The sequence below is a fragment of the Giraffa tippelskirchi genome, chromosome 10 (genome assembly GCF_054371585.1).
Source record: "Giraffa tippelskirchi isolate mGirTip1 chromosome 10, T2T-mGirTip1v1.2.pri, whole genome shotgun sequence".
NCBI lineage: Eukaryota > Metazoa > Chordata > Mammalia > Artiodactyla > Giraffidae > Giraffa > Giraffa tippelskirchi.
This window is the reverse complement of record NC_137284.1, coordinates 29377953-29392877: the sequence shown is the minus strand read 5'-3', so window position 1 is coordinate 29392877 and position 14925 is coordinate 29377953. Positions and strand designations below refer to the sequence as shown.

Here is a 14925-nt window from a genome sequence, read left to right as displayed (position 1 = left end):
CATGTCTCTTAAACTCGTTTGCATCTTCCTTTACAGTTTGCTTTTGACCAAACTTTGTTGAAAATGCTTATATAACTAAATGACCTTTTTACCAATTATGATAGTGCTTGAAGTTTCATTTTATGTCATGGTTTTCCTGTCTTCAGCTTTAGGGATACACCCATGTGATCTACAGGAGCTACAGTTGTAATTGTCATGTTTTTCTCTTGTAAGAGCTAAGCCAAAAAAATATTGAATATTTTGGGACTAAGAGAAATACAAGCCAGTGAAGAATAAATATTGAGGTCACTTAGTCAGCTTCTTTATTTGTACATGAATAAGTGAGGATCATTGAATTTATAAGATATTCAGAGATACACTACTAGCTGAATTAGGATTACTGAACCTGAGAGTCTCAACCTAATGTTACTCTTCATTTTATTTTGTCATGTTGTAATTCAGATCAGAATCCGTTTAAAGGACTTAATATATTCATCTCCCCAAAAGTGAAGTGTCATTTTGCCTTTGGTGAGAGTCACAGTGAGATCCTGAGTTGCTTTTTGAACCAAATATATTAAAAAACTATTAAATTGTGTTCTGTATTTCTGTATACTCTTTGTATTAAGCTAAAGTTATTGATAAAAATGGTAATCTGTATTTTAATCATTATCCAAGATATTTCTTGAATTAGATTTTCTGATACACTAACCAATGTCAATGCATAGGAATTTACTGAACCTGCTTAATAAGTGGGAAACAGAAGACATTCAGACTAGATCATTCCTGCCATGTCTTTAATCTTCGTAGTGACATACATATTTTTAAGTTAGTGTATGACCATGTAAAGAGGGCTGAACAGTACTCTTAATTTCAGGCTCTCAGTGGTTATCAGCAGTTCTTGAATTTTTTTCCTTGCAATTATGATTGAACATAAACAAAATGGGAGATTTGTAATAAAAATATTTCTTAAAAGTAATACTGAATTCTCAGTGTAAAGAAATCTTTATCTCACTTCTCTCCATTACATTTTATTCCCATGAAAACTTTGAAACTCTGTCTGCTGTATCAACTTGGCAGGAATCTGTTCAGAAAAAATTTTTTAAATCCTATCTTGACAAAAATTCACTTAAAATCAAGGTTTTCCCATTGCAAGGATAGTGTGAGGGAAATATAGATAAAATTAGTACTTAATGAATTCTGAAAACATGGCTCAGATTCCCTTAGCACAAGTTTAAAACATATATGCCTCGTCTGTAATCTCATTCAAAGATTATGGTAATACTAAATATGACTTTTGTTATACTTAAATTTGCACTGTTAGATACTCCATAAAAGTTGTAAATATATAGCCAATAAGGTAAAAAGAGGAGTTAACAGGTAAACATAGTTTCTTTGTTATATATTAAATTCTGAAATGTTTATTAATGGCATTTGATAAAGTAAATTGTAATATAACCACATTAAGGAGTGTTACACAGTTAAGTCCAATTCTCTGAAGACATTTCATGTCGTAAGAAAATGCTAATGTTTCAGTGAGGAAAATGGGGCAGCATGACTCCAACATTGTCAAAAATACATAAAACTAAGAAGAAGTAACCTCAAATAAAATATTAATTGTAGGTATTCAGATTGTGGGCATATTTTCCATTTTCTTTACAGAATTGTTTCTTTTGTAACCTGATTAAAACATAAAACATTTCCCCACTGCCCTTTTCGTGTTTCCTCAGTGAAATGAAGTGGTCTGTGGCTTGCAGAGAACAATTGTCAGTTTTTAAAACAAATAAGGTCTTTTGGAAATGTTTTATTATGATGTATTCTTAGTTTCATAGTTTTGAGCCGTCACTTGAGCTTGAATAAATGTTTTGAACTGTATAAATATTTGCATTTCATTGAGAGCATTGAAGTTAAAAGTATAAAGCAGAAATCTGTCTTTCTAAATAGCAATTTTTTAATATCTTAAAGTTGTACTTCAGAGTTTGGTATTTCCTTTACTGTCTGATTTCATCTTTTATTGTCAAATGTCCTGTGACAAAAGCCACCTCCTTTAAGAGAGAAACTTCAAATGGAAATATATTTTATGTTATGCCTTATACATTTTATAATCTTGAATGCTTAGATTCATGTAAACTTTTTCTTATTTTTAGAGGAACAGAAAGGAAGTGCAAAGACAAAAAGTGAAGAGCGGCCAATAGATGCAGAAAAATGTTCTACACCCAATGCTCTAGAAGAGACTACTGTGAAAATAGAAAAAGAAGATGAAAAGGAACTTGTAAAACTGCCAGTCATAGTGAAGCTAGAAAAACCTTTGCCAGAAAGTGAAGAAAAAAAGATTATCAAAGAAGAAAGTGATTCCTTTAAGGAAAATGTCAAACCTGTAAAAGTGGAAATGAAAGAGTGTAAAGCAGATCCTAGAGATATCAAAGGTAGTATGGAGAAGTTAGAGCCTGAGAGGCTAGACTTTGTTGGCAATGTTAAATCTTCTCAAGAAATTACCGAAAAGTCTACTGAAGAAACCGAGAAACTTAAAAATGACCAGCAGGCCAAGATTCCACTAAAAAAACGAGAAATTAAACTGAGTGATGATTTTGATAGTCCAATCAAAGGACCTTTGTGTAAATCAGTTACTCCAACAAAAGAGTTTTTGAAAGATGAAATAAAACAAGAGGAAGAGACTTGTAAAAGGATCTCTACAATCACTGCTTTGGGTCATGAAGGGAAACAGCTGGTAAATGGAGAAGTTAGTGATGAAAAGGTAGCTCCACATTTTAAGACAGAACAGATGGAGACAAAGTTTTATGATACAAAGGAAGATAGTTGCAGCCCCTCTAAGGATAGAAGTGTCATCATGGAGGGAAACGGAGCAGAGTCTTTAAATTCTGTCATTGCGAGTGTAAAAATAGGTGATCTTGAGAAAGAAGTGGTCCCTTTAGGGAAAGATACAGATAATTCAATATCAGTCGTAGAGACCCAGAGTCAGAAAGAGCACACAGAGGAAACTGGTCCTTCAGAAATGGAAACCTCTCTTGAGACTACTGAAATAGCAAAGGATCTCTCTTTAAAAACTGCTTTATCTACCACTGAATCCTATAGTATGAGAGTTGAAGAGAAGTCTCCCAAAAGTAAGAAGGATAAGCGCCCACCAGTCCTAGAGTGTCTTGAAAAGTCCAAAAAGACTTTTCTTGATAAGGACACACAAAGATTGAGTCCAATACCGGAGGAGGTTCCAAAGACTACTGTAGAATCAGTAAAGGCCAGGTCTCCTGAGGCAGCTGAAACTTCTCCATCATCTAACGTGACTGTCCACTCTGAGAAACTAGCCTCAGAAAGAGAAGTTGAGTGTCAGAATACAAGTTCATTTGAAGGTCAGTCCCTGGAGAAAGTAGACCCAGAAATTTTAAAAGTGGATTCTGAATCAACAAAGGTAGAAGTGGATAATCTGGACAATGCCCAGACCTCTGGCACAGGTGATCCTTCTGAGACAAAGGGTTCTATGCAAAAAAGCAAATTGAAATATAAGTTGATTCCTGAAGAAGAAAACACTGCCTCAGAAAACACAGAGATAACCTCAGAAAGGCAGAAAGAAGGCATCAAATTAACAATTAGGATATCTAGTCGGAAGAAGAAGTCAGATTCTCCTCCCAAAATTTTAGAGCCAGAAACCAAGCAAGAGAAGACAGAAAAGGAAGAAGAGAAAACAAATGTTGGTCGTACTTTGAGGAGGTCTCCAAGAATATCTAGACCCACCGCAAAAGTGGCTGAAATCAGAGATCAGAAAGCTGATAAAAAAAGAGGGGAAGAAGATGAAGTAGAAGAGGAGACAGCAGCTTTACAAAAGACAGACAAAAAAGAAAATTTGAAAAAAGCAGAGAAGGATACAAATTCTAAAGTAACCAAGGTAAAATTTCTCCTACTCTGAGCTTTAGTTTTTATTAGAAATATTTGACTTGTAAGTGTTTATAGCTTTTTGCTTTTGGCTAAAACAACTCATTCAAAGATAAAACAGCAACAACAACAAAAAAAGCCTTTCTTCCTATATCTGAGATGTCTTAGTAGTTATCTCCAGACATTAAATTTCAGACTGTATCATCTTTTAAACTTTTTCTCTATTATAGGCAGTAAAGAAATATATTCTGTTTGTAAGTTCTACAAGTAATACCTAACTTGTAACATTTGAAAAATGAAAATTTCTCACAAACACTATTAACGGTTTGGGCTGCATCTCTTTCAGTCTTTTCCATATATCCATGTCTGTGTTTGTAAATATTTCCCATGCACTTAAAAGATAAATTCATTTTTCTGTGAGTTTTTCACGTAACAATGTGTGTCTGAACGCTTTCCATATCAGTAGATAGAGGCTACTTTCAGTTATTGATGGCCACATAGTATTCCATAGTGTGGATGTACCTCAGTTTATTTAACTACTCCCTGATTGATTGACATTTAGGTTGTTTCCAATTTTTCACTATTACAGGCAATGCTGCATTGAAGATCCTTTTGGACATGAGTGAGTATTTCTTTAGAATAGAATCCTAGAATTGGAATTACTGGGTCAAGGGACATATGTATTTTAAGTTTTGATAGCTTTTGCTTCTTTGCTTTCCAAAAAGGCCCCATTAATGTACCCTCTCATTGCCAGTGTTTGAGAGAGCCTCTGTTTCCCCGTTTCAAGTATTAGTCTTAGAGCCAGAATTTTTTTTCTTTTCCTTCTATGACCCTCTTAGTTTAAGCAAAATCTTGTACAGGTCTTTAGCTAGCTTATGGAGAATTTGTTGTAATTAAAGTACTACTTTAAAAAAATGTGCTCATTTTGATGTATTTAAGTGATAACATTGTTCTTAATTGTTCTTAATTGTAAGTGGTCCTTAGTTCCTTGAAATACTAAATTTTTATTTTAAAAAATTTCCTTCTGTTGTTAGAGTTATTTTGGTCTTTGTTGAGGACTCCTACAGTTGTAGGAGTGAACTGAAATATAACTTAAAATATTATGAAGACAACCAATAGAAGGCAGTTCCCAACATTATAACGTTAGTCTCTGAATAATATATTTTTTAAGTTTGTCAGAAATATTTATGCAGTTCTGATCCATTACTCGGATATGAAAAATAAAATTTTAATATAACAATGTGTGAGAATATAGTCAGTGTTCAATTATAGAGCCTTTGAAAAGTGCATGACCTTTGACCCAGAATCCTCTTCCAGGAATTTATCCTAACCACAGAGGTTTGTGTAAAAATTTTATATTTTCAAGGATACATTGGTTTGTGAAGGTGAAAAAATGGAAAACTACCTAAATGTCTGTAGTTGTGGATTAGATACAGCTATGTGATGGCATATTTTATATATATATATGTATATATATATATAAAATATACACACACACATTCAAACATACACATGATGTTAGAATATTTTATCACTAGGGCAAATATTTAATAAGACATAATGTTCATTATAATTCTCCCCTCCTAAAAAGTTGAAAAAAATAATGGAAATATGTACCAAAATTTAATAGTAAGTATATCTGTTGATGAAACTACAGTAATTTTTCCTTTCCTCTTTGTATATTCACTACATATTCCACAATGCATATGTAATTAGAAATGTGTTGGGTTTTTTTTTACATTGTTATTACATCAAATTGTCCTAATCTTTTATTTTATACAAGGTTAAGCCCAAAGGCAAAGTTCGATGGACTGGTTCTCGAACTCGTGGCAGGTGGAAATATTCTAGCAATGATGAAAGTGAAGGGTCTGACAGTGAAAAATCATCTGCAGCTTCAGAAGAGGAGGAAGAAAAGGAAAGTGAAGAAGCCATCTTAGCAGATGATGATGAACCATGCAAAAAATGTGGCCTTCCAAACCATCCTGAACTAGTATGTACCTGATCTGTATGGACAGTGTTCAGATTATTGCCATGCTATGGCTGCCTGAAACAGTTTCACTTATCTGGGTTTGATCGTGATTTCAATTTTTTGTGTGCAAAATCCTTTATTTCTATTCTCAGATAATAACCTAATTCTAAGGAGCATCAGGATCGTGCTTTCATTCTTTTTCTTTTTTTCTTAATTAGTTGATTTTCTATGTTTTAACTTTACAATATTCTATTTGTTTTGCCATACATTGACATGAATCCACCATGGGTGTACATGTTTTCCCCTTCCAGAACCCCCCTTCCACCTCCCTCCCCATCCCATCCCTCCAGGTCATCCTGGTGCACCAGCACCGAGCACCCTGTATCATGCATCGAACCTGGACTGGCAATTCGTTTCACATATGATAATTTACATGCTTCAGTGCCATTCTCCCATATCATCCCACCCTCGCCCTCTCCGATAGAGTCCATAATACTGTTCTATTTATCTGTGTCGCTTGATATCTCGCATACAGGGTTATCTTTACTGATTGACTAAATGCCATGTATATGTGTTAGTATACTGTATTGGTGTTTTTCTTTCTTGCTTACTTCACTCTGTTTAATAGACTCCAGTTTCATCCACCTCATTAGAACTGGTTCGAATGTATTCTTTTTAATGGCTGAGTAATATTCCACTGTGTATATGTACCACAGCTTCCTTATCCATTCATCTGCTGATGGGCATCTAGGCTGCTTCCATGTCCTGGCTATTATAAATAGTGCTGCAGTGAACATTGGGACACACGTGTCTCTTTCAAGTCTGGTTTCCTCAGTGTGTATGCCCAGCAGTGGGATTGCTGGGTCATATGGCAGTTCTATTTCCAACTTTTTAAGGAATCTCCACACTGTTCTCCATAGTGGCTGTACTAGTTTACATTTCCACCAACAGTGTAAGAGGGTTCCCTTTTCTCCACACCCTCTCCAGCATTTATTGCTTGTAGTCTTTTGGATAGCAGCCATTCTGATGGGCGTGAAATGGTACCTCACTGTGGTTTTGATTTGCATTTCTCTGATAATGAGTGATGTTGAGCATCTTTTCATGTGTTCGTTAGCCATCTATATGTCTTCTTTGGAGAAGTGTCTGTTTAGTTCTTTGGCCCACTTTTTGATTGGGTCATTTATTTTTCTGGAATTGAGCTGTAGGAGTTGCTTGTATATTTTTGAGATTAACTGTTTGTCCGTTGCTTCATTTGCTATTATTTTCTCCCATTCCAAAGGCTGTCTTTTCACCTTGCTTATAGTTTCCTTTGTTGTGCAAAAGCTTTTAAGTTTAATTAGGTCCCATTTGTTTATTTTTGCTTTTATTTCCGATATTCTGGGAGGTGGGTCATAGAGGATCCTGCTGTGATTTATGTCGGAGAGTGTTTTGCCTATGTTTTCCTCTAGGAGTTTTATAGTTTCTGGTCTTACGTTTAGATCTTTAATTCGTTTTGAGTTTATTTTTGTGTATGGTGTTAGAAAGTGTTCAAGTTTCATTCTTTTACAAGTGGTTGACCAGTGTTCCCAGCACCACTTCGTAAAGAGATTGTCTTTTCTCCATTGTATATTCTTGCCTCCTTTGTCAAAGATAAGGTGTCCATAGGTGTGTGGATTTATCTCTGTGCTTTCTATTTTGTTCCATTGATCTAAATTTCTGTCCTTGTGCCAGTACCATACTGTCTTGATGACTATGGCTTTGTAGTAGAGCCTGAGGTCAGGCAGGTTGATTCCTCCAGTTCTGTTCTTCTTTCTCAAGATTGCTTTGGCTATTTGAGGTTTTTTGTATTTCCATACAAATTGTGAAATTATTTGTTCTAGTTCTCTGAAGAATACCGTTGGAAGCTTGATAGGGATTGCATTGAATCTATAGATTGCTTTGGGTAGTATACTCATTTTCACTATATTGATTCTTCCGATCCATGAACACGGTATATTTCTCCATCTATTTGTGTCCTCTATGATTTCTTTCACCAGTATTTTATACTTTTCCATATATAGATCTTTTGTTTCTTTAGGTAGATATATTCCTAAGTATTTTATTCTTTTCGTTGTGATAGTGAATGGAATTGTTTCCGTAATTTCTCTGTTTTCTCGTTGTTGGTGTATAGGAATGCAAGGGATTTCTCTGTGTTAATTTTATATCCTGCAACTTTACTATATTCATTGATTAGCTCTAGTAATTTTCTGGTGGATTCTTTAGGGTTTTCTATGTAGAGGATCATGTCATCTGCAAACAGTGAGAGTTTTACTTCTTTTCCAATCTGGATTCCTTTTATTTCTTTTTCTGTTCTGATTGCTGTGGCCAAAACTTCCAAATCTATGTTGAATAGTAGTGGTGAGAGTGGGCACCGTTGTCTTGTTCCTGATTTTAGGGGAAATGCTTTCAGTTTTTCCCCATTTAGGATAGTGTTTGCCATGGGTTTGTCATATATACCTTTTATTATGTTGAGGTATGTTCCTTCTATGCCTGCCTTTTGGAGGGTTTTTATCATAAATGGATGTTGAATGTTGTCAAAGGCTTTCTCTGCATCTATTGAACTAATCATATGGTTTTTATTTTTCAATTTGTTTATGTGGTGTATTACATTGATTTGTGGATATTGAAGAATCCTTGCATCCCTGGGATAAAGCCCACTTGGTCATGATGTATGATCTTTTTACTATGTTGTTGGATTCTGTTTGCTAGGATTTTGTTAAGGATTATTGCATCTATGTTCATCAGTGATATGGCCTGTAGTTTTCTTTTTTTGTAGCATCTGTGTCAGGTTTTGGTATTAGGGTGATGGTGGCCTCATAGAATGAGTTTGGAAGTTTACCTTCCTCTGCAATTTTCTGGAAGAGTTTGAGTAGGATAGGGGTTAGCTCTTCTCTGAATTTTTGGTAGAATTCAGCTGTGAAGCTGTCTAGTCCTGGGCTTCTGTTTGCTGGAAGATTTCTGATTACAGTTTCAATTTCTGTGCTTGTGATGGGTCTGTTCAGATTTTCTATTTCTTCCTGGTTCAGTTTTGGGAAGTCATACTTTTCTAAGAATTTATCCATTTCTTCCAAGTTGTCCATTTTATTTGCATATAGTTGCTGGTAATAGTCTCTTATGATCCTTTGTATTTCTGTGTTGTCTGTTGTGATCTCTCCGTTTTCATTTCTAATTTCGTTGATTTGATTCTTCTCCCTTTGTTTCTTGATGAATCTGGCTAATGGCTTGTCAATTTTATTTATCTTCTCAAAGAATCGGCTTTTGGCTTTGTTGATTTTTGCCATGGTCTCTTTTGTTCCTTTTGCATTTATTTCTGCCCTAATTTTTAAGATTTCTTTCCTTCTACTAACTCTGGGGTTCTTCATTTCTTCCATTTCTAGTTGCTTTAGGTGTAGAGTTAGGTTATTTATTTGGCTTTTTTCTTGTGTCTACAGATGAGCCTGTATTGCTATGAATCTTCCCCTTAGCAGTGCTTTTACCATGTCCCATAGGTTTTGCGTTGTTGTGTTTTCATTTTCATTCGTTTCTATGCATATTTTGATTTCTTTTTTGATGTCTTCTGTGATTTGTTGGTCATTCAGCAGTGTGCTGGTCAGCCTCCATATGTTGGAGTTTTTAATTGTTTTTCTCTTGTAATTGACATCTAATCTTACTGCATTGTGGTCAGAAAAGATACTTGGAATGATTTCAATTTTTTTGAATTTACCAAAACTAGATTTATGGCCCAGGATGTGATCTATTCTGGAGAAGGTTCCGTGTGAGCTTGAGAAAAAGGTGAAGTTCATTGTTTTGGGGTGAAATGTCCTATAGACATCAATTAGGTCTCACTGGTCTATTGTATCATTGAAAGTTTGTGTTTCCTTGTTAATTTTCTGTTTAGCTGATCTGTCCATAGATGTGACTGGGGTATTAAAGTCTCCCACTATTATTGTGTTATTGTTAATTTCCCCTTTCATATTTGTTAGCATTTGCCTTACATATTGTGGTGCTCCTGTTTTGGGTGCATATATATTTATACTTGTTATATCTTCTTCTTGGATTGATCTTTTGATCATTAGGTAGTGTCCATCTTTGTCTCTTTTCACTTGTTTTAAAGTCTATTTTATCTGATATGATTATTGCTACTCCTGCTTTCTTTTGGTCTCTATTTGCATGAAATATCTTTTCCCAACCCTTCACTTTCAGTCTGTATGTGTTCCTTGTTTCGAGGTGGGTCTCTTGTAGACAGCCTATATAGGGGTCTTGTTTTTGTATCCATTCAGCCAGTCTTTGTCTTTTGGTTGGGGCATTCAACCCATTTACATTTAAGGTAATTATTGATAAGTATGATCCCGTTGCCATTTACTTTGTTGTTTTGGGTTCAAGATTATACACCCCTTCTGTGTTTCCTATCTAGAGAAGATCCTTTAGCATTTGTTGGAGAGCTGGTTTGGTGGGGCTTAATTCTCAGCTTTTGCTTGTCTGTAAAGCTTTTGATTTCTCCTTCATATTTGAATGAGATTCTTGCAGGATACAGTAATCTGGGCTGTAGATTATTTTCTTTCATCACTTTAAGTATGTCCTGCCATTCCCTTCTGGCCTGAAGAGTTTCTATTGAAAGATCAGCTGTTATCCTTATGGGAATCCCCTTGTGTGGTATTTGTTGCTTTTCCCTTGCTGCTTTTAATATTTGTTCTTTGTTTTTGACCTTTGCTGATTTGATTATTATGTGTCTTGGGGTGTTTCATCTTGGGTTTATCCTGTTTGGGACTCTCTGGGTTTCTTGGACTTGGGTGATTATTTCCTTCCCCACATTAGGGAAGTTTTCAACTATTATCTCCTCGGGTATTTTCTCATGGTCTTTTTTTTTGTCTTCTTCTTCTGGGACTCCTATGATTTGTATGTTGGTGCATTTAACATTGTCCCAGAGGTCTCTGAGGTTTTCCTCATTTCTTTTAATTCTTTTTTCTTTTTTCCTCTCTGTATCATTTATTTCCACCATTCTATCTTCTACCTCACTTATCCTATCTTCTGCCTTCGTTATTCTACTCTTGGTTCCCTCCAGAGTGTTTTTGATCTCATTTATTGCATTATTCATTGTATAATTACTCTTTTTTATTTCTTCTAAGTCCTTGTTAAACCTTTCTTGCATCTTCTTGATCCTTGCCTCCAGGTTATTTATCTGTAACTCCAATTTGTTTTCCAGACTTTGGATCATTTTCACTATCATTATTCGGAGTTCTTTATCAGGTAGATTCCCTATCTCTTCCTCTTTTGTTTGATTTGGAGGGCATTTATCCTGTTCCTTTACCTGCTGGGTATTTCTCTGCCTTTTCATCTTGTTTATATTGCTGTGTTTGGGGTGGCCTGTTTTCTGGCAGTTTGTGGTTCCTCTTGATTGTGGAGGTTCCTCACTGTGGGTGGGGTTAGACGGGTGGCTTGTCAAGGTTTCCTGGTTGGGGAAGCTTGTGTCGGTGTTCTGGTGGGTGGAGCTGGATTTCTTCTCTCTGGAGTGCAATGAAGTGACCACTAATGAGTTTGGAGGTGTCAGTGGGTTTGGTGTGATTTTGAGCAGCCTGTATGTTGAAATTCAGGGCTATGTTCTTGTGTTGCTGGAGAATTTGCATGGTATATCTTACTCTGGGACTTGTTGGCCCTTGGGTGGTGCTTGGCTTCAGTGTAGTTATGGAGGCGTTTGATGAGCTCCTCTCGTTTAATGCTTTCTGGATTCAGGAGTTCTCTGGTGTTTTCAAGATTTGGACTTAAGTCTCCTGTCTCTGGTTTTCAGTCTTATTTTTACAATAGCCTCAAGACTTCTCCATCTATACAGCACCAATGATAAAACATCTAGGTTAATGATAAAAGGTTTATCCGCAGTGAGGGACACCCAAAGAGGTTCACAGAGTTACATGGAGAAGAGAAGAAGGAGGAGGGAGATAGAGGTGGCCAGGAGGAGAAGAGGGGAATCAAAAGGGGAGAGAGCAAGCTAGCCAGTAATCGCTTCCCTATGTGCTCTCCACTGTCTGTATCTCTCAGAGGCGCTCATGGAGTTACACAGGGAAGAGAAGAGGGAGGAAGGAGACAGAGGTGGCCTGGAGGAGAAGAGGGGGACTCAAAAGAGGAGAGACAGATCCAGCCAGTAATCAGTTCTCTAAGTGTTCTCCACAGCCCGGAACACACAAAGAGATTCACAGAGTTGGGCAGAGAAGAAGAGGGGGAGTGGGGAGATGGAGGCGACTTGGTGGAGAAAAAGGAGAACTAAAAGTGGGAGAGAGCAGTTAAGCCAGTGATCTCGTTCCCAAGTAAAAATGGGTTCTGAAGATTGGGTTCTTGAAGATACAAAGTTGATAACAAATGCTAAAAAGGAAAGATTAAAAATCTAGAGTAGAGGTTAGGTTCTCAAAAATACCATATTAAAAAAGGAGAAAGAAGAGCAGAAAAAGAAGAAAAAACAGAAGAAAAAAACCCAACAAAGTCACAAAAATTATATATATATGAAGTATACTTTAAAAATAATGTCATAAAAAAATAAAATAAGAGTCTATTTTTGTTTTACAAGGTTATAGTAGGTTATAAAAATGGAAATTGAAGGAGTAATATGGGACTTAAAAATAAAAATACAGTAAGAAAATAAAATAAAATTTTAAAAAAATTAAGAAAAAATTTTTTTAAGTTTTAAAAATTTTAAAAATGAAACTAGTAAAAATGTATCTCGGATTTTCTGTGGAGCTGTTATAGACTGTGTGGGGTCAGTTCATTTTTTAGATAATTCCTTGGTCCAGCTTGTATTTCTCAAGGTCTCTCGGTCCCTTCCTATGTAGTCAATGCTAATTACAGGGTTTTAATCTGTTGCATCTGTCACTTCCAAAGCTATTCCTTCTGTTTCTTTTAGCTTCTTCTGTTTGCTGGTCTCTTCAGTGTCTAATTTCCGCCCTGACACAAGGAGGGTGGTGGTGGTCACTTTTTTTTTTTTTTTTCAGTCTCACTTGTTCAGTCATGCTGTAGGGAGGGAGGAACACTGCAAACAAATCTCACTGGCGTGTGTTCACAATGTTTCGGCCACTCTGGGTTTGCCCCGCTCACGGTGTGTGTGCTTTCCCAGTCTACACTGCTCAGGCTCTAGGTTGCACTGCCAGGAACTGTCTGAAGCAGCCCCTGGGGTTGCCTGTATTTCCCAGGTCTAAGCCGCTCAGGGTCTGGTTCCCGGGTACTTCACAAAGGCACAGACTTGGTTGAGCCTGGGTTTTGTGCCCTTCCCAGGTCCGAGCAGCACTGGTGACCAAGTGTTTGGCTAGGGCGGTTGGGGGCTTCACCCTTTTCCCTTCCCCCGACCCAGACGCTCGGTTTTCTGGGTGTACAACGGGTGCAGCTTTCCAGGTGTGCTGTGCTCTCCCCTGGGGAGCTGATTTCTGGCTGCGACCCTCTTGACGGGTGTCGACCTTTCAGAGTTTCAAGCAGTCCTGGTTAGCAGCGAGATCTGTTTGCAGTTTGGTATAGAATGCCTCTCTGGGACGGCAATTCCGCCCTTCCTGCTCTCGCTGCCCTCCCCTTCCTGTCTCCTGCTGGGGATTGGTCCATCTCCCGTGGTTTACTCTGCTCAGTCCTTTCTTCTGTGAACTGGCCTGGTGGTGTCTTAGATTAGGGCTTTTCGCGGGAAAGCTATCCCATGGTCTAGGTTGCTCTCTCAATCTAGTTCCCTCAGATTGGCCACAGGGCATTCAGGCTCAGTCCTAACCCAAAGCAATGTGGCCCGCCCCTCCCTGCCCCGTCTCCGCTTGCTAATTGGGGAAGCGCGTGTCTGGGCTGCGCGCCCTCGCCCGCTGAGAATTGCTACTGGGTACGTAAACCGCGGGGTTTAATAATTTATTTATTTTTCCTCCCGGTTATTTTGCCCTTTGCAATTCCAAGACTCGCCACCAACCCGCAAGAGAGAGTGTTTCCTGGTGTTGGGAAAGTTCTCTCTTTTTTAAGACTCCCTTCCCGGGACAGATCTCTGTACCTACCTCTTTTGTCTCTCTTTTATATTTTGTCCTGCCTCCTTTCTAAGACTATGATCTGCCTTTCTGTGTGTCTGATGTCCTCTGCCAGCATTCACAAGTTGTTCTGTGGAATTTGCTTGGCGTCTAAATGTTCTTTTGGTGAATTTGTGGGAGAGAAAGTTGTCTCCCCGTCCTATTCTTCCGCCATCTTAGGACCGCCTCCTGGATCTTGCTTTCATTCTTACCTGGCTTTGTAATGATGTTTCCTCCACTTAAGCATGCACTGTTAATCTCTTCTCACAGATCAGTTAGTTTATTCAAATATTCCTATTCTGGTTTTTCTTTAAAATTTTGTTCTTTCCCTTTAAGTTACTTTATAATGATATTTCTGAAGTGACAGCTTCAAGTAAGGAAGACCTGAAGGGCTTGTTGTCTTTCTGTAAAAACATATAAATAAGTCAAGTAGTAACCCTGCTGCTGCTGCAAAGTCGCTTCAGTCGTGTCCGACTCTGTTCGACCCCATAGACGGCAGCCCACCAGGCTCCCCCATCCCTGGGATTCTCCAGGCAAGAATACTAGAGTGGGTTGCCATTTCCGTCTCTGAGTAGTAACCCAGAAGGGCTTTAAACTTTAGAAATGGGTAGTTCTAAAAGAAAATTTAAGAGGATAATTATAGACCAGATATATTCAGAAAAATAGTGACAGATTTACATGTGACTTTCTTATTTGGCAAGTAAGTTCTTCAGAGATTGCCTACATCAGAAAACCCAGTTCCTGATCTAGATATATATTTTTGCAGTTTATGAGTGTTTTCTAAAGAACCTGTTGAAGAAGCACTCTTGTTATGCCCAGCTGTTCTGTTTTGAATAGATTTGACTTCAAAAGCAAGCTCTACCTATTAAATAGAAAGAGACATAAAGATGCTTCCACATAGATAGAGTTGTATAGAGCAGAAATTAAGTTATGTAAAGTTGATCAGCACAGCTCCTGATAACTTGTTGTGTGCTGAGGTAAAGCTGTTTGTGGTTTAACTTGCAGTTTTCTTCCTAAATGTCAAAATCCTATTTGGAAACTAAATTAATCAGTGAGGTTTATCGTATCTCAGTAGTTGCAGAGGGCTTA

General features: G+C 37.3%; 1 protein-coding gene across 3 annotated transcripts in view; it reads left to right on the top strand.

Annotated features, from left to right (window-relative positions):
• RSF1 (remodeling and spacing factor 1) overlaps positions 1–14925 on the top strand; it is a 154800-nt gene that overhangs the window by 112974 nt on the left and 26901 nt on the right. For all 3 annotated transcript variants that reach the window (XM_081537473.1, XM_081537472.1, XM_081537474.1), the window contains 2 exons: positions 2124–3874; positions 5645–5851. In XM_081537473.1, the coding sequence (XP_081393599.1) occupies positions 2124–3874; positions 5645–5851 (1958 nt within the window). The remainder of the gene's footprint in view (positions 1–2123; positions 3875–5644; positions 5852–14925) is intronic.